This window comes from Misgurnus anguillicaudatus, chromosome 5, assembly GCF_027580225.2.
Source record: "Misgurnus anguillicaudatus chromosome 5, ASM2758022v2, whole genome shotgun sequence".
Taxonomy (NCBI): domain Eukaryota; kingdom Metazoa; phylum Chordata; class Actinopteri; order Cypriniformes; family Cobitidae; genus Misgurnus; species Misgurnus anguillicaudatus.
The window spans coordinates 15,715,253-15,741,254 of record NC_073341.2 but is presented as its reverse complement, the minus strand read 5'-3'; the positions used below and the strand labels follow the sequence as shown (position 1 = coordinate 15,741,254).

The window sequence follows — 26,002 nt, the reverse complement described above, 5'->3', positions numbered from 1 at the left end:
CTATGCGATATAATTACCGGAGAAGGGCGTGACAGAATCGCGTGCGTCCAATAAGAGCGCTCGGATTCTATGACTGACACAAGCCTGGGCCAATGAAATCATCCTGTTAAGATTTTTTTTCATTGACCCGCATTTAAGGAAACGCGGCTTGAAGGCGTGCCTTTTGTTGTTAGCGTGAGGTCAGAGGCTGGTCCATATGCGCAACAAACTTTCCTAATCTGTAAAACAAGTTGCATCCGGACAGATTCAGGATCTATTGTAGAGTACGTGTTTTGGTAAATATAGACCTGTTTTAGCTGCTCAAGATGCATTAATTTAGCTACAAGATGAGCATGAACGATGTCTATTGCATTTGCAGATTGATATCTGATTGATTTCTTATATATACATATATATATTTTTTTCTCGTTTCCAGTTTGTTCGTGTGGCATAAAGCCTATTATGGCCTGATGAGTGATACTTAATAGTATTGCTATAAAGTATATATAATATAAAATAAAAACAACCACTATGATTGTCAAGGTGACAAGACAAGAAACATTAGCTGAGCCAAATGGGTGTCCGGAGTGGCATTGACCCCCTGATATCTGACCCAAATTTGATGCACTTCCCGTTCATTAGCGTGTTTATTAACAAAATTCAACGTCACTCTTTCATTCTTGAAGTGATCTTTGTAGCCTGTTTTGGGTCTTTGCCGATTATGACGATTAATTGCCTGTTTTAAAATTTTATAATTGAATTATCATACATTTGTTTGTTTGTTCATGAAACAATTTTCACACATTGTTGTGATTATTTAAATTAAATCGTTTGCAAGGTTTACCTGGCAGTAAATATTTATACACATAACACAAAGTATTTATTTAATAAATATATATTTAAAAAACGGAAAATTCTTCATAAGAAATAAACACAATAAAGTGTCTGAAAAATAACTGAAAATAAAAATGCAATCAAAATAAACTGACTATACCACACCAGGCCTTAAATATTAGTACCACATGTCTGTAGCGGCTGCAAAATCTTTTGAACAGCATTTTTCATTTCACTTTCCTAAATTTGGAATTGTTGTTTTGGAACTGTTTGTTTTACCCGGCAATTCATACTGCTTATCAAAGTTTTGCAGCATTTCTTTAAATGCTGTTTTTCCACTGTATTGAATGGCTTTGCAATGTATCAAAGCTCCATCAGATATTGTCTCATTACAGGCGTTGCAGCTCCCCCTTGTGTTCTTTCGAGAGATATGCAATCATTGCGGTGACCTGAAATCATTGTGATGAGGTCAAACAATCACAATGAGACGATTATTTAATCATTGTGACAGCCCTAGATGTAAGAAGTTTAAAATTCAGCCTTGCAAACTTTCAAATGTCATTTATTTATGTCAATAGGGAAGGTAAGTCAGAATAAGCAAAAAGGATTGTGAATGTGATGCCCCATCATGTGGCCAAGTGAATTGCACTGAAATAAGATAGATTACTTTGAAAAAACTTGCATAAAATAAAAAAGACTACAGACATTTGAAGAGAAAATGAGTTTATTGTATGAAGCTAACCCGTTATATGGACAACCTCTACAAAACACAAATAAATAAAATAATTTGCATTCTCTTAAAAAGAATCGTGATCTGATTCTGTTTAAAAGAGTGACCACAAACAGGTACATCTGTCTTATTGTCTTTCTGCAGCTGGACTGGGCTTTATGGCACAAGGTATCAGATGGCAAGAAAGACTTGAATCATGAGGATTTATACATCTGCATCAGGCTACATCAAAGATTACACGAGTGCGCGATGCAACCTTGAGACAAATGATAACGGATCAGAGACGAAACTGCCAGAACAGAGGCGCATACAAGTAAATGTGCCACTGACAACACTGTCCTCATCAAGCCTTTCCTCATTTGTTTACAAAGCCATTTTACATAAATACAATCATACAAATGCAACATCCATCACCTCTGAGAACGAGTCCGAATGCTTACCAGAACACAGTGCAAAGATACAGATAAAGTGTCAGTTTAACCACAAACTTAATATTTCCCACTATGAGACCCTGCAAATGTGCCAATACTTTCCTGTATCCGGAATTATGCCCACATAAAAGTAAAACAAAAGAAAAAAACAACATACAAATTAAAGCCATACAGATGTTGAGAATGGGGATTAAAGTTGTGGAAAGCCCTACAATGAAGCAGAGATAAAGAAGTGCGCTTTATCACGGTGCCATGTTCAGACAGGTAAGTTGGCATTCTTGAAAATCCTGTTACCAGCTGTCATTTTAATAAAACAAACAACACACCAACTTACTGTTTGAGAAAGTTCTGAACCAGACTGCAACTGTGCTTTGGTTGAAAAAACTTTGGAAAAGTTTTTGTCTTTTAAAATCAAAACCTGTGTTATCATGCATGGTAATGATGACACAATGAATATTCAAAGTGCCATTTTCCATAAAATTCAAGTGAATCTACTTTCCATCTATAAAAAAGAAGCTTGTGCACATCTCCTTGCGAGAGAGTAAGCCAAACTGATTTAAAACGAGTAAATAACCAAATGTATCGGATTTTGTGTTGTTTATTTTTGGTGTTTTAGTTTAACTGGGCAACAATGGTGAGAAAGACTTGACATGAACAAAACAGCCTGTTAAATTTAAATTGCATATACATGCAGGAGAGTGAATGGAGAACTTGTGTACATGAACACAAAGGATAACTGTTTTCTGCGCTCTTTATTTTTATAATAAAATGGTCTTGGTGTATTTGGTTGATGAAAATAGTGTTTGTGTGTTTTTGATTTAGATGTGATCATTGAAGGCGTCCAGGTTGAAGGCAGTGTCAAGGAAACGCTTCAGCTCTATTAGATGGGCCTTTTTGTTCCCAGTGGCAGGGGCAGCAGCAGATTCACGGCCGGCATACCTACAGACAAAAAGACAAGAGTGATGATCAGTCAAAATAAAGAGTACCTGAAACATCACACACTTAAAAATAAAAGGTCCTTCATGATGCCATTGGAGAACCATTTTTGGCCTTTAACATCTGAAGAACCAGTTTCTTCTATGAACCTATGAATGAATGTTTCATTGAGGAACCAGAACGGTTTTTATACAGAACCTTTATTTTACGAGTGCAGGTTTATATAAGAAGAGCAAAGTTTACCAGACAGGCTTGGCACGTTGGATGGTAGTGCGCATGCGGGGTTTGACGTAGTCGTAGTAACCCTGGTTTTTATGCTCTTCTTGACACCAGACCAGGTCAGCGTTGGGATATTTCTCAGTCTCAGCCTTCACCAGGTCAAAAGGGAAAGGAGAGAGCTGGGACGAGAGAGAGAAAATAAGTATTTCTACAGTAATATATATATATAATTTATTAAGAAAGTAAAATAAATGGTACCTGCTCGATGCGAGTGATAGCCACAGAGCTCTCCATGTTGCGTGCTTTGCGTTCTCGCGTTAGCTCATAATAGACCTTTCCTGTGCAGAAAATAATGCGCTTCACCTCCGAGGGGTTTTGGGTCACAACTCCTTCATCTGGGATCACGCGCTGAAAATGAGTCCCTAGAAACACACAAATAGAGAAACTAAAACTCTCAAAATAACTACAGTGATAATAAGTTAATCTAAATCTGGTGCATGTTTGCTTAATGTGAGATATATACACATTTCTGTCTTGTTATAGACATAAAGGCAGAATTAAATGGAACATTTTACAAGACTTTTTAAAGATGTCAAATAAATCTTTGGTGTCCCCAGAGTACATATGTGAAGTTTAAGCTCAAAACATCACATAGATCATTTATTATAACATGTTCAAATTGCCACTTTGTAGGTGTGTGCAAAAATATGCTGTTTTGTGTGTGTCCTTTAAAGTGCAAATGAGCTAATCTCTGCACTAAATGGGGGTGGCGTGGTTGAATAGTGCAGATTAAGATGACATCACAAGGGGAGCCAAATTTCAATGACCTATTTTTTCACATGCTTGCAGAGAATGGTTTACCAAAACTAAGTAACTGGGTTGATCTTATTTACATTTTCTAGGTTGATAAAAGCACTGGGAAGCCAATTATTTAAACATGGAAAAGACAAATATCTATGGTATGTGCCCTTTAACCAACGAATAAATGAATGAATGGCACCTGCATGTTAAAGGTTTGAGCAACCATTATGTGCATTCTGTGCACATGAATTGTGCAAACCAACACACAATTATTAGCAAAACATTAGCGTTATTTTCTAAATGTCATCAAAAAACTATTGCGTTTATATAACTGATGTTATGCGACCAAAATGTAATTTTGTTGTAATGTTGTATTTAGTCATTCAAAAATCATGATGTCAATTAGGGCTGTGCAAAAAATCGCCCGCGACTCTCATGTGCGTTTCATCAGTAAACCGTAGTTCACAGAGAAGTTAGGCAAAATCGGGTTCATAATCGAGGAGAAATTGAGGATTTTGCCAAGCTTCTCTGTGAACTACGGGTCTGTGTAGTAAATGCCGCTTCATCTGAAAGCAGGTGATGGCCATTTCCTTCTAATGACAGAACCGGCTTTACTGATAAAACACGCATGAGAATCACAAGCGATTTTTTGCACAGCCCCAATGTCAGGTGTGTTTGACTTCATACAGTGCCACGGAGAACGACATGCGGATGACATCAATACCACAAGAGCGACTCAAAAGCATACCAAGCAGTTGACTCCCCAATCACTCTCGCTGTATTTTGATGTCATGCTGTTGTCAGTTCTTGTGATGTCACATGAAGTCAAACATACCTCATCTGTCTTGTCCTGCAACCAAACATGCTGTGCCATAATGTGGCACCCATATTTAGTGAATTCCTCCTTGAGTTTTAACTAATCACAGTCACATATCGTTTCTGACCTGGTAGCATCTGGTCAAAGTTAGACTTGGCCTCAGGATGGCGCAGCAGAGATTTGGGGGTGAAAATAATAAGCTGAAGAAAAAACAAAAGCAGTTATCTTTCTAAATCATTCAGGTTCATATCATAATAATAATAATTTGAAGATTCTGATGCTCACAGGTTTTCTGAAGGGTAGCAGGATCTGTCGCCTCAGCACATGGAAATAGTTGGCAGGAGTTGAACAGTTCACAACAATCCAGTTACAGTCGTACAGCTGACGCACATCAAAGTCTTCAGTGATTTTCTGTGGTGGAAATTGAGAGCACTTATAGATCAGTTTGTTTTAGAACAGTTAGGAAACTTTAGCTTCTATTTTAAGATTAAACGGCACAAATTTGTGTGGATTCAATATCAATTCTACCGGCACATTGTAGTAAGTAAATATTTGCAGGAATTTCCTGTGGGAATGATTAAAATGTTGTGCAATATCAATGCTGTCGGAATATAATTTACATATAAAAACCTTACACAATAAACATGTTTTTATTACCTTAAAGGCGGGGTGCACGATCTCTGAAAGCCAATGTTGACATTTGAAATCACTTAAACAAACACGCCCCTACCCCAAAAGAATCTGGACCTTCTTTTGATAGACCCGCCCCACACATACACAACCCAGGCAATGATGTCGGTTAGTAGACACGCCCCTTACTGCTGATTGGCTACAAGTGTGTTTTGGAACTCGGCCCAACTCCCTTCTCCAAAGTGTTTTTCAAAAATCATCCACCCAGCCTTTAAAATCAGCCATTTTTTTCTACATACAGCGTGGGTTTCCTTACATGGAAGTCGCTGTCATTTTTCTACAGTAGCCCTAAACGGACAAACTGCTCTATAGAGCGCATTTTATTACCATGCTGTCTCAGACAATGACGTGTTTGTCCTGTGGTGGCTACTGTAGCTTTATTATGCCTCTCGAAAGATATTTTGGTTCACACTGAAAACTTTGAAAACCACTAGGCTAACGAAAGTGTTGGGCTGGGTTTGGACAGTCTTACAGGGTAAAAATCAGGGTCATCATTGCACATCTGTAAGAAGCGTTCTGGACGGGCAGATGAATGTTCAGGACCCATGCAGGAGAGAGAGAGAGATAGAGAGACATTTATCAACACTTACATATGAATACAGAGAAAAAATTCTTTTTACCAGTAAGTTACCTGCATCGCGCGGCAAGCTTAGTGTTGTATTTGTAAACAATGGTGGGTTATAATTTACATTATCCACGGTCCGTATTTTGTTGTTTTCACATCTGTGGCAAACGTGACGGTCGCAAAGTTGCTCATGACCAAACAACATTGCATTAGGTGACTTCAAACGAAACATGCGTCTTAAACAACAGTACTGTTTGCACATTAGACTTCACAAAGGGTGTGCTAAGGACGTCGGCAATTCGGCAAATAGATGGTAAGCGGTTTTAAACAACTTTGGTGAAGAAATGTGGATGTAAACTTCAGGTGTGCTCAACTTTTAAGCAGCGTATGTGTGGAAACTTCTGTAAGCAGAACCCGTCATCCATATCAAAACGTTCTGATTGGTCGAAAGCTGTCAGCGTGGTATGACGTTGTCCGTTCTAAATGCCGGTAATCTTTATTTTTGTTCACACATAGCGCTTACCGGTAAATTACTGGTAATCTTTCAACCTCTCTGACTGTATGTGTGAAAGGGACTATAGTCTTACCATGCCTTCCATGCCATGTGGCAAGAGTAAGACAATGCCATTCTGGCGGACCCATTTAGCTTGTCCTGGACAGATGAACTGGTCTATTATGCACTGAGCGGTGTTATGAAAGTCTCCAAACTGGGCTTCCCACAGAACCAGGGCATTGGGACTGGCCATAGCAAAGCCCAATTCAAAACCTAATGAAAAGACACAAAGAAAAAAAAGTATATAACATCTAAAAAAAATTATGTTTTATTTTAAATACACAGAAACATCAGCGTGTACTGTGAGTGTTTACATACCTAATACTCCATACTCGGATAAAGAGCTGTTGCAGACCGTATAGGGAGCTTGGTTAGGTGAAACATGGTTCATTGGGATGCAAGTCCTTTTATCCACATTCTGATCGTGGAGAACATGATGACGGTGACTGCAAAGAGACAGCAATATTCATTATTCATTCAGTTATTAAGTTGAATGTTTACAGTTAAAGAGGATAACTGCTGAAAGAGTTGTGCACCTGAAGGTTCCCCTCTCCACATCTTGCCCACTAAGGCGCACATGGATGCCCTCTTTGAGCAGAGAGCCGAAAGCCATGTACTCTCCCAGAGCCCAGTCCACCGTCCTGTTTTTGATCATGTCACCACGACCTTTCAAAATACGACTCAGACCTGTACATGAGGGAGAGGGGGAATGAAAGCATTACGGTTTCTTACTACACGGCTCGTTGGAATGCTTGATTCTAATTGGCCAGTAGGGGTGTGCAATGGCACTGCCCTCACAATTCGATTCAATTACAATTCACCAGGTAACGATTCAATTCAATTCGATTCTACGATGCATTGCGATGCATCAGAATTCTACTGTACACAACAAGGCAAATTTTTCATCAGTCAAGTAGTAAAGTCAAGTGCAACTATTCTCAACAAAAACGGAAGCTTAGCAGCTTTATGACAATTATATACCTGAGATGAGAATTTTACACACAGCGTAAGTCTTGTCTAGTTTACCATTAACTTTGTAGAATCCGAAGTGTGCCCATATGTCTGCTTTCCATGGAAAAGGGTGCGTTTTTATTGTCCACTCGAGGCCAGAAAATAAACAGTGACATAATCGATTATGGCACTTTGCGGCATCGATGCTAAATCGGGCATGCGCGCATTGCGATGCATCGCCGAATCGATTATTGTTGACACCCCTATTGGCCAGGTTTATTATTCTCAGAAAACTAATAACACACGGTACCCGGATCCTGCAAATCATTTTGACAGGCACAATTTAAGGGTGTTTTCACATATAGTTCATTTTAAAAGAACCAAACCCAGTTCACTTAAAGTGAACCAGAAAAGGGACTAGCCGAATGTGACCTCAGTCCTTTTGGTGTTCACAATATAGTGGACTCAAAAGAGGACCCAGTTCTTTTTTTGGTCCTCTTCAGAACTGAAGTGATCTCAGACCCTTTCTTGTTCACATCACAACTTGATAAGAACTCAGATCCAAGCTTTCTGTGCAGCAGTTTATTTTGATACAATGTCAAAAACCACAGGCGAAACGCACCGGGACCTCATTGATTTCACATATCAAAAAGAAATCGAACCACAAAAGAATCCAAAAGCGAACCGTACTCAGACCACCTCCAGTAGTGGTCTGAGTTCGGTTCGCTTTTGGGTCCTTTTAGGGAGGTCTGAGATCACTTGATTTGTTCACATATATACCCTGAACTGCTCTGAGAGCGTTTGGAGGGCTCAAACGAACTAGGTGTGAAAACACCCTTATATTACACACAAATTAATATAAATTTGTCTTTTAATAAAATATATGACATTATATCTCAAAATTATTAATTGTGTGTTCGTGACATTTGAAGAAATGCTTCGTGGTTATCTTAAAAAAAAAACAAAAAAGGTTATTTCTTTGCGAAATGTGTGCATTTGTTAAAAAAAAATTCAAATCAATGCTTAAGGTTCCTTATCTTACTTATGACATAAATACCCTTCAGTGTGATAGAAGACCCTGTCGGGGCTTCTGTGATAACAACCGGCTGCCTATACATAATCCCTTACATAATGCATCAACACACGTGGAGCAAATAAACGCACACATGCATAATTGTTTACCTCCGTGAATAGTAAAGTCCTCTACGGGTACCGACGATGCCACTTGTCCAATGTTGGTAAGGTCCTCCTCTGAAAGGCCCGTTGATGGGCAGCTCATGCTCTTGGGCTGGCCATCCAGAGTAAAAAAACCTAAACAACATTAAACAGCTATGTTGTAAAATCTGTAAACCAACACCGTGAAAGGTTTCATATAATCATATAATTTAAAAGCTCACCAGGCCAGGGGGAGTCCAGCCAGTGCTTGATGTGGAGGATCTTCTCATCTTTTGAACGCACGTGAGCTTCCTCGCAGATTTTATCATACTTGGCGACCTCCTCCTGTGGATAGAGTTGGGTTGCTTTTAAACATGGTGATAATCATTTGATAATAAAACACAATTTTTTTTAACCCAATCAGACCTCATACTCCTGTCGCGAGACAACGCCTTCAGCGATGAGCTTCTCTGCATACTTCTGTAAAACTCCTTTCTGCTTCTTAATCTGCTTGTACATCAGCGGCTGTGTGAACATGGGCTCGTCCATCTCATTGTGGCCATTACGACGATAACACACCTAAATGAAAAAGATAAGCGTCAGATTCTCCATTACCACTTACTGTAAAAACAAAGTTGTTCCACATCACTAACTACCGCTCACCAAGTCGACCACTACGTCTTTGTGAAAGGTTGCTCTCCACTCTGCAGCCACATTGCATACGTACACCACAGCTTCGGGGTCATCTGCATTGACGTGGAATATGGGGGCGTTGACCACACGGGCGACGTCGGTGGGGTACGGAGAGGATCGGGCCATACGGGGATCTGTTGTGAAACCAATCTGACAAGAAGGATTTAAAGGTCACCGAGCAGTGTGTGTGTTAACACAAACAATCACGTGCGGGTCTGCGTGTGTGTACCTGGTTGTTGACCACCACATGCACAGTGCCGTGTGTGGTGTAGAAAGGCAGATCGGTCAAATGGAAAGTTTCGTAGACAATGCCCTGACCTGCAAAAGCAGCGTCACCGTGAAGCAAAATGGACATCACCTGTAACAAAGACACACATAAACATTTTCTTTCATTATGCACATTAAAGTTGGCTTAGAAAAAAAAAGTATGCAATCAAAATAGGCCATGAAAAATCATGACTACTTTAAAATGACTGAAATCACACACAGGTTGGTAAATGCATGGTCGTACCCGATTGCCATCCGTGTCTCCGCAGTAGAACTGCTCTGCTTTAGTTTTCCCTTGTACCACAGGGTTCACTGCTTCTAGATGGGAAGGGTTGGCGACCAGCGAGAGAGTAATATTCCTTTCAGTCACACGATTTATCCTCCTGTGGTACATCCCCAAGTGATACTTGACATCTCCTGATCCCTGTTACATAAACACAGACACCTCTGAGCTGATTTCATACGAGGATACTTTGTTACACCTCTTAAATGTGACACACAATACACAGGTTTCTGATCCCTCATCCGCAGCCTCCAGTTTGGAGTCAAACTGGCAGAAGATCTGCTCCAGTTCCTTACGGATGACATTGGCGAGCACGTTCAGTCGCCCTCTGTATGATAGACATTGTTTCAATGAATCAGCCCGAATAGCAGCTTGTTCCTCTGCACAGTAACTACTGTATGAATGAATCACCTGTGAGGCATGCCCATGATGACCGTGTCTACTCCGTTCGCACTGGATTTGTCAATGATGGTTTTGAGTGCAGGGATTAAACTCTCACAGCCCTCCAGACCGAAGCGCTTTTCAGATGACCATTTCCTCTGCAGGAACTCCTCAAACCTTAATGTATTAAAAAAATAAGACATAACTAAGACATAACGTCTCAGCTGCTAATTCTGCTGTTTTGGCATGTGTAAAAATAATCAGCATACATTTGTACTTGTATCCCTTCACACTATTGCGGGAGATCATTAATATACAAACTAAATAGTAAGGGACCTTGTACTGATCCTTGGGGTACACCCATTGTATAATGCAAATCACAGGACTTAACCCCTTTAATTTTTACACATTGTTCTCTATTTAGTTAGTATGAGGATACTCATGCCAAAGGTTCAGGTGAAAATCAGAGTTGAGTTGTTTTTAAACATGGTGATAATCTATTAATAATAAAACCCAAAAAATGTTTTAACCCAATCAGACCTTATACTCCAGTCGTGTGAGGATCATCTAACACGGCTTTAAATGTAAGCTTACATGTCGTGAAGGTCACATATGCGTGAAGACTACTAAGAATGCTGTTTATATGCTCAACAGGCCAGTAGATGGCAATAAATACAAACTATCAAGACAGCTAAAGAATCTTATTAGTTTTGTTATTTTCAGGGTTCCCACACCTTAGTTAACTTTAAATTCAAGGACCTTTCAAGGACTTTCCAGGTCCATTTCCCTCAAATTCAAGAACTTAATGTGGGGACACATTTCAAGTGAGAGCAAGGTTACATCGTGTTACCTTTTAAGATACATTGTTCCTTTTGAGGGAACTCGCGCTGCGTCACTGTGGTGACACTTTGGGGACACCTCCAGGGGTAAGTGCGTCTGAATGTGTATATCAAATTCAACCAATGGTGAGGCTTAACGACAAAGACAGGGTGACGCGGGAGCCAGGAAGTATATCGCTATCTGAAATATTGCCAAAGACGGCGTTACAGGGATGCAGGAAGTAAGGCAAGGGAGACGCAGCGTCTCGTTCCCTTCTCAGGTAACAACAGTTACATTACATACGTAACCCGAGACGTTTTCATGTGTCAAACACAACTATGCAAAAAAGCATTTTTGTGTGAATCACAATTCGCATACAGAAGATATAAGCATTTAAAGCGAACAGTTCAGCATGTGTGCTTAAAAAGTCTAGAATTTTTATGATATTATCCTACACTACACAGGAATAATATGGATTTTTCCAGAAAACTTCTTGCATAAAATAGATTCAAGCACTTTCAATGACCTGTATCTATGTTTATTTTAAAAAACTTCCCAGGGCCTTGAAATTTTTCCCCCAGATTCACAAACTTTCAAGGATTTCGAAGACCGGTGGAAACCACATATTTTTTTAATGTAATCGAGTTTGTCACGGTTTTGTTTTTTTACTAAGAATAATAATGAACCCAGCATTTAGGCAGCCACTGAAATGAAGAAAAGTCCAAACTGCGGCACTAAAGCTTGGGACAGGTGGGCTTCCATTCGGACATGTCAGAAGTACCAGCGCGCTCCAGGTCACTTCAAGTGCACTGCCGCGTATTCACAAGTAAAAGTTAAAGGTTCACGGCTGCGCATTCATAAGCAATTTAACAGAAGCATCTCATTCAAAAAATTGCCGATAATTCACAAGTGAAAGTAAAATGTTGCACATGCATTTATAAGAAATTTTAAACTGCTCGTCCCCCAACCAGTAATAACAAAGGTATTCAACGGAGATGAAAAGGTGCCGTTTTTAAAAGCTTTCTTGGTTTTGGTTGAATATATTGTTGTGTCAATGTGTTTATCTCTATTTTATATATAAAATTAATTACTTGTAGCATTGGAAGAGTTATCTTATGTTCTTCATGTGGCTTTAGTGTTTGTATTTGTCTATAAGTGTGTGTGTGTGTGTGTGTGTGTGTGTGTGTACCTGGTGGAGCGGACCATGCGGGCCAACAGTGTCCTCTTTTCTTCAGAGCTGAACTGCATAACTCCAGGCTTCTCAAACTTCTGTCTGATCCACTGGCACTGGTCCAGATCATTGATGAACATAAACTCAACACCTATATGCTGGCAATAAGCCATCTGAGAAACAAGACATCCATCAGAAGCCTTTCCTCTGACATCATGACCAAACCATGCATAACACGACAAGTCTCCAGCATCAAATACTTTCACTGTCAGTGAAGCTACCAAGAATAGCAAGACCAAGAAAAAAACCAAGACCATCAAAAATCTTGTTTTGATGTTATGGTCACAAGAAATCCAAATGTCAAAAGATTTTGAGTCATTTAATTGAACTTTGTGAATCGTTCTGTGCGGTCCTTGCTCACCTCCAGTCGGCGGATGATCTCTCTCAGGGGAAGAGCGCTCTCATTGCCCCCGATAAAGGTGGTGGTGGGCAAGCGGAAAACTTTATCCAGATCCGACTCATCCAGTCCGTAGAAACCTGACAGCCAATTACGGATCACGTCCAACCCAACCCACAGAGAGAGAGAGAGAAGGGGTGGGTGGAGAAAGAGAGAGGAGGACAAGGGGGTCAACAGAAAAGACACACAGAACAGATGACCAGCATAGATGCCATGGCAGATAAAGAGTTAATGAAAACAAATGAATGAGAGATGAAAGTGATTCATGAATGTAAAGCAATAAAAAAATGGGAAAGAGAACAAAACACAAGCATATGTGAGCAAAAGAGATGATGAACAGAGAGTCAATGAATGGTGGGGATGTCATTCGTCATTCATAAAACGATCATAACATGAAGACAACAACGTTGAAAATCATGCATGGGTTAGTACACCGATGGAAAAAGGTCAACAAAAGAGCGAGCGAGGGAGAGAGTTTCGTAGATATAAGCAGTAGAGAGGGGTGGGAAATTTGGGGGTTGAAATAAAAAAAGGAAAAACAAACTTATTTAACATCAAGTATGTCACTATTTTAATGTTAATCATTTAAGTTTCATTTGTTGCATATAATACATCCTGGAGTTATAGACTGGACAGTAAACACCTTATTCAGTGGTCTAATAATGGACAGTTTTTGACTGCTAACAGACATTCATGACATAAACGCTGTAATGTGGAGCTGTGGTGGTCAAATGTCTGCTGATTTAATGTTCAAAAAGTTATACTGTCCACAATTTACATATACTGCGAAAACTGGTAATTATATCATTCATATATTTTAGGTGTTTGATTATATTTATAAGAAGATGATCTAATAGTTTCTTTTTATTACACTGCCTGAAACTAATAACACAGGCTCATCCAGGTAATGTGGCTGTAATCTTGACAGGTACAGTTTAATATTTTTTAAATAAAAAAAATCTATATAAATCTGCATAATTAAATATTCAAGTATTTACACATATGAGATTTACAAATTATTAAACCTTTGTCTTGTTTGAACTTTGCGTTTTTTTAAGCCATATGTGACCCTGCAACGCAAAACCAGACATAACTCGCACGGGTATATTTAAAAAAACTTTTGGATATTAAGTGAAGATCATTTCCTACCTAAATATATCAAAATATTATTTATCAAAAGTAAAATGTGTTGCTAAGGATTTCATTTCGACGCCTTTAAAGCAACACTAAAGAGTTTTTTTTTACCTTAAAATAATGTTTCAAAAAAGTTTCATCCACTCGAAACAGGGTGAACGGCACTTTCACATTCGCTTTGCAGCCCTCTATCGGCCAAAACCGCACTAAAGAAGTTTCCAACCGTCGGGTCGCGGTCCTGTAGTTCGAGTGAAAACTACAAAAACTTGCTTTACGGCAGACCTACAATCCAATCAGAGCCAGCTTTGCTGCAGTAGGCTAAATTATTCACGACAGTGGTAATGGACAATTCCGCTTCCAACTTGTAGGGCGAGCAAAAAGCAAAAATTCTTTAGTGTTGCTTTAAAGGTGATTTTCTCAATATTTAGATTTTTTGATTCTCAGACTTTGATTTTTAAATAAGCTTATTTGTATCTCACCTATTGTCCTATCAATGGAAAGCTTATTTATTCAGCTTCAGACAAATTTAGATTTTGTGGAGTCATAGTGTTACATCAAAAACGGTTCAATTCAGCATTGCTGTGAATGATCCACAACAACCCCTCCCTGGTACATCAACATCACGGTGTGAATCCTTCCCAACTACTTAAAGGATTAGTTTATTTTCTTAAAACAAAATCCAGATAATTTACTCATCCCCATGTCATCCAAAATGCCGATGCCCCTCCCTGCCCGGTCGAGAAGAAACCCTGTCCCCCGAGGAAAACATTTCAGGATTTTTCTAATTTCAATGGACTTTAATGGACCCCAACACTCCACAGTTCCAATGCAGTTTAAAATTGCAGTTTCAAAGGACTCCAAACGATCCCAAACGAGGCACAAGAGTCCCATCCAGCGAAACAACCGTCATTTTGGCAAGAAAAATAAAAAACATGCACTTTTAAACAACAACCTCTCGTCCATCTCCGGTCCCGCGACGAGCCAGCGCGACCCCACGCAATTGCATAGTGCAGTGGAAAGGTCACGTGTTAGATATATGAAACCCACATTTGCGGACCATTTTAAACAATAAACTGACACAAAGACATTAATTAGTATCATTCCACATACAACAACGTCAGAACGGTCCTCTTTCTCCACACTTGTAAACACTGAGGCGTAGTTTCGCATACGTCATCTGTGACCTCTTGATGTCATGACGTATTACGTGAGGTCGCGCTGGTGCGCCACAGGACCGGAGGAAGACGAGAAGCCGTGGTCAAAAAGTGCATTACGTGAGGTCGCGTTGGTGCGTCACAGGACCGGAGGAAGACGAGAAGTTGTGGTTTTAAATTGCATTTTTTTCTTGCCAAAAATGACAATCGTTTCGCTAGATAAGACCCTTATGCCACGTTTAAGATCATTTAGAGTCCTTTGAAACTGCAATTTTAAACTGAATTAAAACTGCTAAGTGTTGGGGTCCATTAAAGTCCATCAAAATTTTCCTCAAAAAACATAATTTCTTCTCGACTGAACAAAGAAAGACATCAACATTTTGGATGACATGGGGATGAGTAAATTATCTGGATTTTGTTTGAATTAAATTTAAGTAATTAAAAAGTTTCACACTGAAATGTTAATGTACCAAAAAAAAGCTATCACAAATCATTCACAGCAATGCCAAACCAAACAGCTTTCAATGTAACACTACGACACTTCTAATACTGTACATCCCACTGCAGCACTATCTGTCAATATAAAGACAACAAGATGCGCGTTAACGGACAGGCATAAGTTTAGTCTTTGAATTCACATTCACAAATGAACAGATGAAATGAGCATTCATTTAATTGATTCTGATACAGTCCCTAGGAAAAGGCAAACAAGCTACAAAAACCCTTCCTGTCATGCTTTAGGGCAGTAGAGTGATACTGTAAGGTCAGTATACATGACATTTGACCTTTCTGTGGAGGTTTAGCAGTAGTGCAAAAAAGGCAGCCATGCACCTCAAGGCACGTGAGCGAGTGTGTTAGAGATTGAACTAGTTAAGGAAATGCCTAGAAAAAGTTACTGTGCATACATGAGAGAAGGGCAAAAGAGAGAGAAATAGAGAGACAGAGGCTGAGTAAAGAAGGATGTTTTTTGTTTCTAAGAGTTTGTGTGAGCATGTAGATATTGAGAAGTGTGTGTGTGTGTGTGTGGCGAAGGATATTTCAATAACACCCAATGCAAACACGGAGACTTTATCAACTGCTGCCCTCTTGCTTCAAAGCCTTCAAAAAGCACCGCATACCAAACACAACCTCCCCGAAAACAAAACACAAGCGTGCTTAACTGACAACAACTGATCACAAATGTATGTGTGAGCATCCTATTAAAGGGACACATTTATGTGTGCGAATGTGTAAATGTGTCTATTTTAACTGGATTACAGCAACCCCTTGTAGGTTAAACGCATTGGGGTGGTTTCCCGGACAGGGATCTTAAGCCAGGACTAGGCCTTAGTTTAATTATGAAATATAGCTAGTTTAACAAACATGCCTTACTAAAAACATTACTTGTGTGCATTTTGAGGCAAAAGAAAGGGCACTGATGTATTTTAAGATATGTCATTGCAAGTTGTTTCAGTTTGGACAGCTCTTACATTTATTTTAGGCTAGGACTAGTCTAATCCCTGTCTGGGAAACCGCCCCATAATGACTTGAAGGTTTTAAGACCAGCTAAAAACACTAAACCCGGTTACCTAAAAAGAAGACCCAGTAATAATGTATATGATTTAGACAACTTTTTTTCCAAACAGCTTTTGCATAATCTTTCTAAGAGGTGTTAAAATGGCACAGAAGTGGTGCATACACATCATGTGTAAAATAGCCTGGATTTTTCCTTTAATGTCATTGTTGTGTGTAAATCACAGAAATATAAGAATAATATGAATGTGTAGTGTTGTTGAGCCATTCACAATAACGCCAGCATACCAAACAGATTTTTGTTTCATGTCACAGGCATTGAAAATCTGAATCTCTTTTTGCTGCTACCACGATGCTATGCAAAAACAGCCACCAAATCACTCTTACGCTGTGTCTGAAACCGCATACTTCCATACTATATAGTAGGTGAAGTAGTGCACCTACTATATAGTATGGAAGTAGGCATTTCGTAAGCAGCGTTACTGTTTTTTATGTATAGCTTTAGAGCATATGAATTACCCTTTTCCCAATTACAGGTGTGAGAAATTTCAGCAAAGTGAAATTCAGTCTCTGTAAAGCAAGGTACAAAACAGATTTACGTTTCTGTATTTTTAATCAATTTGTCAAGTATCAGCAAATCCAGCAATATTACATTTCAGCAAATCCAGACTATTATAAACAACTGAAGGTTAACAGTCACTTAAATAACTTTGCTAGGTTCCCCTACAACCCCATCATACAAATAGCAAAACTAACATGCAAAATCACAAATTTAAGGGGGCCATGAACTAAGAAATCTCAAAAAAATGTGTTATTGTAAAAACAGATTATATTAAAGACAGTCTGTCAAAACATAGGTTTTGGAATATGCTATTTTATAACGTAATGCTAGTGGTGTGCCGGATCGCAGTAGATCCGTATTACAACCCACGGTTCGGCTTACATGCGATTCCCAGATTAATATGCCAATTTATCATTTGCATGTGTTTTAAATGCTTGCTATTGCTAAAGTGAGCAGTATTCTGTATGCACAAATGCACATACAGGTGGATGTGTCCGGTCCAGCTCCAATCAGATGTGATCATCACTATGCTGTTCAAAGTAGGGCTGTCGCGGTGAAGGAATTTCCCTTGCGGTGATTTTGCGTCTCTCACCAGCGCGGTATATGGTTTTACCGCCTTCATTTACTAAAATAAAATATTTTTTAAATCCAGAACAATGAGGTCAACTAATAGATGAAGGGTAGGCTACAGGTATTCCCCCTTATGAAAAAAAAAGATTAACACAAGCTATACTACAGCTAAATATATTTTTGAGAAAACAAAAATAAATTGAAGAACATCATTTAGGCTTGTTAAGCACAAATTAACAGAGCATCGGCAAATACAGAACACAGCAGTGTCTTAAAGAAATTAAAATTAGCCAGTATTTGTGCACCTGTAAATGTACAAAACGAATGCAATACAGAAGGCAATGCATAATAATTTAGGGCATTTTAATAATACATTAGTAGATAAATTAACGTTTATATAAAAAGTATGAAAACGAATGTATCATTATTTTGGCTAAATTAAGCTGGAGAGGTCATATTTAGTCACAAAGATTTGTCATCATTTCAGAACAAGCTTAAATGCTATCTATAATAACTTACATTATATCCTGTGTCTTCCTTTGTCAAAAATATGTAGAATTATGTGCGAAAAAGCAAAAAGCGGAAACGTTTAGCTCACGCGGAGCGAAGGAAAAGCCGTTAATAAAGCAGACTCTCCGTGTATAGAGGATGTGATGAAACAGTCGAGTCGGCAGATGATCATCGGTGTTTATAATGTTTCACGCAGATACTGTTGATGAAAAACTTGGATATTTAAATGTGAAAGTCAAGTGTGCAGTCAGTCAGTTCAGAAAAGCAACCGCGGCGTTATATTGGCTGCATCTACGGAGCGGACGTAATGAGCAGATGAACAAAGAAAAAACCTATAAGGTCTTTTTTATGAGGTTTTAATGCTGGTAAGCATCCAGTTATATTTATTTTGGCGTCATTTGGGTTGATCAGTTATATTAAAGTACTTTTAATCTTTAAAACTGGATCTAGAGGGAGACGACGCCACAGTTATTCTGTCATCTCAGTTTTACTTTTTCACACATTCACTACGATTTAACGAAATATGAAGTATTACATTTTTAATTGAAATTTACGAAAAACAAATTGGCCTACTCTCTTAACTCTTGACAATCTATTTGGCCTTTAATATACATGTCAGCATGACGTGAAAAACAAGGCGGCATATAGTTTCATGAATTTAACGTGAAAGGCGCGGTTGTTGCGGTTGCTTTTTTCCCATGCAGTTGGGCTTGTCAGTAGCGCGGTCATGCGGTAATGCGGTTACCACGACAGCCCTAGTTCAAAGATCAGAACTCTTGATGTGTAAACTTTAGAGAAACTTGTGCCTCATACTGTAGTCCATTAAAATACACTTAGCAAAAAAAGCAATAAAAAAACAACATCATTTTTAACTTTATGTAGAGCGACAGTTTATGCGGCATCTACTTCCTGAAGTGCCATTTGGAATTCGCCCTCCGTCTGTGTGTGCGCGCGGGCTTAAGGACACTCAGTAGTGTACACACGGAGAGACGTGTTTCAAAAAATAATAATTATATTTAATTTATGCAATAAAGTTATTATTCATTTGATTCAATTTCTGTATCAAAGGCTAATTTTAGACCCTACCTAATGTGCAACTTCGTTCTTTTTTTATAAATGCTTTATAACTGTATACATTTTTTATTTGTTCTTATTAGATTTTTCCCACCTCTCTTTTTGTTGATCCGAAAAATGATCTGATCCGTGCCTCAAAAACCTTAATGTGATCCAAAACGTGAGTTTTGTGATCCGTCTAAACTCCTAGTAATAGCATAGCTAAGCACAGCCTCTTCAGTAGAAGATGAACGCCTGCGTCTACATCACTGCCCATTTAGCCCCGCCCACCGATACATGTACACAAAAATGCAGCCAAACGCAGGTCTATGCCGTAATGGCTCCAAAGACGCTGTGCAGTTCCAGATTGTGGACAAACACAGTCTTTGCATATCCTTACATCGGATCCCAACATTAGGAAAGGGTTAGGTGTTTATTTTTGGGTCTTCAATCCACCACTCCTATTCAAACTGAGCATTCTGTTGACAGGGGGACATAACAGGAGAGAAAATAGCCTATTACTGCAAAATAATTTTTTTATGTAAAAATCTTGAAGTGGACCTCAGAGAACAGCACAAACTAATAAAAAATCAGTTCATGACCCCTTTAAAACAAAGTACCGCTGAAGCCTTACACAATACTGATCTAATCTATACATTAAAATATCCATGTATGCTTCACTCCTGATAAAATAACATTGTGCACAGATACATATATCATATGAAATGGCGTTATTTATTAATAATTTAATAAGAAATAAGATATTAAGCAGAAATAAGAAATTCATTAGTAAGAATTTATTATCAACCTTATTAAGAAAGCTAACGTAAAAGTCTTAAAGCAGCAAAAGTTACAATCTACATTTTAAATGTACAGATTCAACTTTCTATCTAAAGTTAGTCATCTGTGCACAATGTCATGCATCTGTACTGTTTACAGAGTCTCTTCTTAAATGATGTCAGTAAATATGAGAGATACAGATGTCAAATAACATTTGAGTTTGTAGACATATCTAAATCAAGTGGCCACAAAGCTGCCTAAATCAGAAACACACACAAAACAAGAAGAAAGCGACTAAAAACTAGGCATAGAGGCATAGTGTTGCATGTCATCAAGGCCTACCTCCAATGGTTAGAGCACTTAGACGCTTCTTGACATATGTAAGTTCTGGAGAGGCAGTAACAGGGAAGAAAAATCCACTGGGAGTTAGTCATTCCCAACCCCTAACAAAGCCAATCCCAATGAGAGAAACATTAAACCCAAAGACATATTAGGTTATAGGACTAAACAACTGCACTTGTTAAAGGAATAGTCTACTCATTTTCAATATTAAAATATGTTATTACCTTAACTAAGAATTGTTGATACATCCCTCTATCATCTGTGTGCGTGCACGTAAGTGCTGGAGCGCGCTGCGGCGCTTCGATAGCATTTAGCTTAACCCCATTCATTCAATGGTACCATTTAGAGATAAAGTTAGAAGTGACCAAACACATCAACGTTTTTCCTATTTAAGACGAGTAGTTATACGAGCAAGTTTGGTGGTACAAAATAAAACGTAGCGCTTTTCTAAGCGGATTTAAAAGAGGAGCTACATTTTATGGCGTAATAGCACTTTTGGGAGTACTTCGACTCGGCGCAGTAACACCCTCCCTCTCCCATTATGAGAGTGAGAAGGGGAGCGGACTTTTCAGGCGAGTCCAAGTACTCACAAAAGTGCCACCACGCCACAAAACACAGCTCCTCTTTTAAATCCGCTCAGAAAAGCGCCACGCTCCACCCTGCACCACCAAACTTGCCCGTATAACCACTCGTCCCAAACAGGAAAAACCCTGATGTGTTTGGTCACTTCTAACTTTATCTCTTAACGGCACCATTGAATGAATGGGGCCAAGCCAAATGCTATCGAAGCGTCGCAGCGCGCTCCAGCGCTTACGTGCACGCACACAGATGATTAAGGGATGTATCAACAATTCTTAGTTAAGGTAATAACATTTTAATATTGAAAATGAGTAGACTATTCCTTTAAATAAGTATCACAGCGGTGAACCATACATCTGATTCTAGACTCCAAATATAATACAGTAAAACCCCCAAATCCACTAAATCACACCAGGCAACAAGCTAAGCAGTAAGCATAGAAATCAATGGCACAGCAAAACATCAATCGTGGCATCCGAGACATCACAGCTAACACGAATGAAGCACAGAAAGCCCAAATAAAGTCCCACACACAGCCAGGCAGAGCCAGGAATAGTCCTTTAAGAATACATTACTACAATAGTATTTACTTCAAGAACAAAAACAGTCGTAATTTTGTATTACATGTCCATCTTTACTTCCTTCTCGGACCTTTATAAGTTAATAAATCGTACACGACCTGCTTTAGCTATTATTCCTTTAACTTTTCATGTGAAACTTATGTTACTATGGAATTGTTCAATATCATACACGGACAAGGTTTTATTCCAATACTAAAACGGTAAAGTAAAGCTTTCAAAAGAGCAAAGAAAATCTGACTTGCCATAATATGTCCACTTCATATATGTGCATAAAAAATGGCGTGTAATAATCATGTGAGATTTGCATTTTGGCATTGTATGATCTAACATATTGTTATAGTGCAGAGACTGACAATAATCCTATGCTCTCCCTTCACCTGAATAACTGCAATATTAACACAAGCTTATACCCATATACAGCACAGGTGATATTAATATTTGCCAACATGCCTATTACACTCACAACGCACAAACACTGATAAGCCATTACATTATGACCACCCCCAGCCTATAGCAATGAGCACACCGGGCAACTAAACGATAGCACAGGTGCAGTATAAAACATTATATATACCACCCAAAGACCAATTTTCAGTTGGTAAAGTGCTTTGTGTCAGAACAGGAAAAGCTGCAGATTTATTGGATGGTGATTAGAAGACAAATTGTGATGGCACTTTGAACTTCAATCTCAGAAATGGCCTTGTGGGTTGTTCACGTGCCACTGTATTGAGTACAAAATAGTGCACGGATCAAAGGGCAATGTGTCACAACACACAGTTCATTTCGCAGCCTTTTGCATATGGGCCTGTGTAGCCGAAGACGCATCCGCCATTGCCAAAATCATCGTGATTGGGCCTTGCATGATTGGAAGTGGCCTGGTCTGACAATTTAAGATTACTGACTGCCGAGCTAAATCAACTGTTGGGGGGGACACAGGCCAGGGGATGTTTAACAGACACTTTAGGGTTAGTTATCCATGTGCACCATTTCTAACAGCTGTCAGGTATCTGAACATCGCTGCAGACCAGGTGCACCCATTTATGGCAACTGTGTTCCCTGTCAGTGACAATGCGCCATGCCACACTGCCAGAATCACCAAGGAGTGGTTCGAGGAATATGATGGTGATTTTTTGTTATTGCCTTGGCTTCCAAATTGACCTGACCTGAACCAAATTGAACATTAGTGGTCTGACCTGAAAAAAAAGGGGGTTTACTACAACCAGAGTTTATGAGAAACTAGAAGACCTACTGTTGACATTATGGTGCCAGGATACCCCAAAAGACCTATTGCCACCTGGCTGTTTTGCGAGCTAAGGGGCTGGACACACCAAAACTTTTAAACGCGGCTGAAAACGCCTTGAGGACGCCGAATGCCAGCTGTTTTTCAGCTGAGTGCCAGCTTTCTTCAGCTGAGCGCTTTGGTAGCTGTGATACTTCAGCTGCGAGCCGGTTGGTTGCTGTGGTAATGTCCCGCCCCTCCTCCACTGTGATTGGGCGGCCGTGTGAAAACTGACATTGAGGAGCGGAGCTTTTCTTCCAAAGTTGAACATCTTTCAACTCTCGGCGCTGAGCGCGGAAAAACCGCCGGGCTCCGGTTTTCAGCGCGGAAGAAAACCGCTAGCTGCTGGCTTATTTGAAAAATGCAGAGTTTCCATTGAAATGAATTGAAAACATGCGCCGGCCGCGGGCGTAAAAGCGTTGGTGTGCACGCCCCCTAAGGGGAAAACCAAAACTTTTACTCCTGCGGCCGGCGCATGTTTCCAATTGTTTCCAATGGAAGCTTGGTGTTTTTCAAATAAGCCAGCAGCTAGTGGTTTTCTTCCGCGATGAAAACTGGCGCTCGCCGGTTTTTCTACGCTCGCGGCTGAGCGTTGAAAGAGTTTCAACTTTGGGAGAAAAGCTACAGAAGAGTCAAGTTTTAAATAGGAAAAATATCGAAACTCTTTGATTATTTTTAGCGCGATGCTAATGGACTAATCAGATTCAATGGATTGTGCTAAGCTATGCTAAAAGTGCTAGCGCCCTACCCGGAGATCAGCTGAATGGATTTCAAAACGGTAAGAACCAAATGTTTAACTCTAGAGGAGCCGGAAAATGGGCATTTTTTCAAAAAAGTGGAGTGTCCCTTTAAGTAAAAAGAAATCCAGGAATTTTTCGTTTTCTTTGCTTTAGTAGTATATGAAATTGTAGTATGCACTATATGAATTTCAGTATTAAACAAAGATGTATTTCAATAAATATAACCTTGTTTTTATTTATTCAGATTACCTTTACTGAGTTTGGGTCTAAGCAATTCTGCAGAATGCAAGCATAGTCCATTTAGACACATTAAACGTTAAATAGTCTGGAAATATGCAAAACACAGTGAATGATCCCTGTGAGTCCTGACAATTATTAGCTTTATACAATTTACAAAATAATTTCAACTTTTGCAGTTTGTAATTGAAAACAGAGTGAAGTAGTTATTAAGTATTATAATTAGCGTTATAATTGACATAATAAAGCAAGTATCACATGAGCTAAGTTAAATCTGTCATCTGTATTTTTTAAGATACATGACTTTGTAAAGGAAACAAAGGAGACACTTTAGTGAAACTTCAGAGTTAGTGAAGCTGCTTAAGGGGGAAAAAAAAGTGTACAACTTTTAAACTATTTAACATAAACGCTTGGAAACCAACAGCCAAACCAGGCCTAACATCTCCAGCAACCATCTGCCAGCAGTTGGCGAACAGCACAGAAAGAAGTGTGCGGAATATAAGCGAGTCTGCACAAAGACTAGTTCAGTAAGTTGAACAGGGCAGAGTGCAACTGTCAGGATTAACAGCCTTTTTAAACTTCATAAGGCACAAAAAGTGGATGAGCAGCAGCGGCAGGCTTGTACCTTTTGTGCAAAGCCATTGTGTTTCACATTAAGAGTATTGCTGGCCTTTTCATCAAAGCAAATACAACAGTCAGCCTACAGTAAAACAAAACCATCCAAAACTGCATTCCAGACAAGTTGATGAATTTGATTTTACATTTTTTAATTGCCAATTTACCCGACAATTTTTCATTCCAACAGGAAGGTATAGCTCAGATGAGATCCAATTACTATTACTCAAGGAAAGCAGTTTTGTCAAACAGGTCCAGTCAGCAATCTAACTACTATGTATGCTTTAACGTTCATTCGTAACTTCTCACCAAGTTTATCCGATGATGTAATAATGTCAGTAGGAACGCATGAATCCAGATCAGCATCCATAATCCCAAGTGGGTCCAGCTGTGCCACATGGTGACCACGTATCTACAGGAGACAAGAGGTCCCCCAAAAACAGGGGGTCCAAACGAAAACCACCCACAAGGGAAGGATATAGAAGAGGGGAGAAGGAGAGAGCAGAGGTGCAAGTGTAGAAAAGCAAGAAATTGGAGATGATGTGGGAAACATGTTTGAAGATGAAAGTGTTGGGTGTATGTGTGTGTGTATAAGGGGGGAAAGATGAGAATAGGAAAAAGAGGGAAAGACAAGGGAAGGGAAAGCGACAATCACACAAAACAGGCTCATTAATTGTGGTCGGTTGTGCTGTGGGTGACAAAAAATTCTCACCAACATGATGAAACCCAGTAGTTACTGGGGCCTCGTCAAAATTTACACAACTGATGCCAAGTGGGTCGAGGTTTGCATTGTGATGCCCCATTACCTGGAAACAAGGCAACAGCAGACATGAGGAGCTCACCAAGCAGATCCCATGAGGATGATATTTAACCCAGGAAGAGGCAAAGATACAATGATAAAGGTAACCCCCCCCCCCAAAAAAAACATAACTTGTCCTTTCATAATTTGGAAACACAATAATGTGATCTGCTTAGTGAGTGACCTCAAAGACCGCCAACAATGCATTTGTATTTAAACTTAACTTTACACACTAAATGCATAAACCTCTTACCTTTTTAAAAAGGCTCAAGCTGCAAACTCAAAGCAGTGCTGAGATATACATTTTTTTGGCACGTGTAAACTTTTAAAATGAAAAAATGCTCAGTTCTTATACCTTGAGCATTGTTAATACCTGATAAGCTCTGATGAGGGATTGGACCGCCAGATGGTCCTCCACTAGTTTTTCCACATTTGGCTGGGTCCCCACCAGAGACTGAGTCAGTCCAGCCAGACCCATTCCCATCGGAGGAGGACTCTGATAGGCTGCACCTGGTGGTGCACCAGCGTTAGCATTCCTGAAGAAAATGTCCCATGACTAGAGAACAGATAAAGAAGTATTGAGACAAAAAGTTAATACATAATTTCTGAAAAATCACACAGAATATTGTATTTGTATAATTTTACATTATTTGTGGTACAGTTGGATAAAGGAGACATTATAAACACTTCTACCACAGGGCTGCTGAATGATTTTTTCTGATTTGTTGAGAAATGTTCCACGGGTGTTGATTATTTTTCGATAAACGTACACCTGACCTGTCAAATGTCTTAAAATAACCACCAGAGCAATGTCTGTGGTAAC

General features: G+C 39.3%; 1 protein-coding gene across 3 annotated transcripts in view; it reads right to left on the bottom strand.

Annotated features, from left to right (window-relative positions):
- Positions 1-2,556: 2,556 nt before the first annotated feature.
- ogdha (oxoglutarate dehydrogenase a) overlaps positions 2,557-26,002 on the bottom strand; it is a 30,081-nt gene continuing 6,635 nt past the window's right edge. Inside the window, exons 3-25 of one of the 3 annotated variants that reach the window (XM_073867625.1) lie at positions 25,553-25,735; positions 24,690-24,792; positions 20,350-20,394; positions 17,052-17,102; positions 12,697-12,812; positions 12,294-12,448; positions 10,316-10,462; positions 10,144-10,232; positions 9,866-10,047; positions 9,584-9,712; positions 9,325-9,504; positions 9,088-9,240; positions 8,904-9,006; positions 8,689-8,817; positions 7,092-7,242; positions 6,874-7,001; positions 6,595-6,768; positions 5,910-5,986; positions 5,033-5,158; positions 4,875-4,947; positions 3,388-3,551; positions 3,154-3,308; positions 2,557-2,913 (exon numbers count right to left, since the gene is read on the bottom strand). In XM_073867625.1, coding sequence (XP_073723726.1) covers positions 2,793-2,913; positions 3,154-3,308; positions 3,388-3,551; positions 4,875-4,947; positions 5,033-5,158; positions 5,910-5,986; positions 6,595-6,768; positions 6,874-7,001; positions 7,092-7,242; positions 8,689-8,817; positions 8,904-9,006; positions 9,088-9,240; positions 9,325-9,504; positions 9,584-9,712; positions 9,866-10,047; positions 10,144-10,232; positions 10,316-10,462; positions 12,294-12,448; positions 12,697-12,812; positions 17,052-17,102; positions 20,350-20,394; positions 24,690-24,792; positions 25,553-25,735 — 2,934 coding nt within the window. In that variant the 3' untranslated portion in view covers positions 2,557-2,792. Of the gene's footprint in view, positions 2,914-3,153; positions 3,309-3,387; positions 3,552-4,874; positions 4,948-5,032; positions 5,159-5,909; positions 5,987-6,594; positions 6,769-6,873; positions 7,002-7,091; positions 7,243-8,688; positions 8,818-8,903; positions 9,007-9,087; positions 9,241-9,324; positions 9,505-9,583; positions 9,713-9,865; positions 10,048-10,143; positions 10,233-10,315; positions 10,463-12,293; positions 12,449-12,696; positions 12,813-17,051; positions 17,103-20,349; positions 20,395-24,689; positions 24,793-25,092; positions 25,187-25,552; positions 25,736-26,002 lie in introns of all 3 variants that reach the window. The other 2 variants (XM_073867627.1, XM_073867626.1) reach the window with 2 other exon arrangements.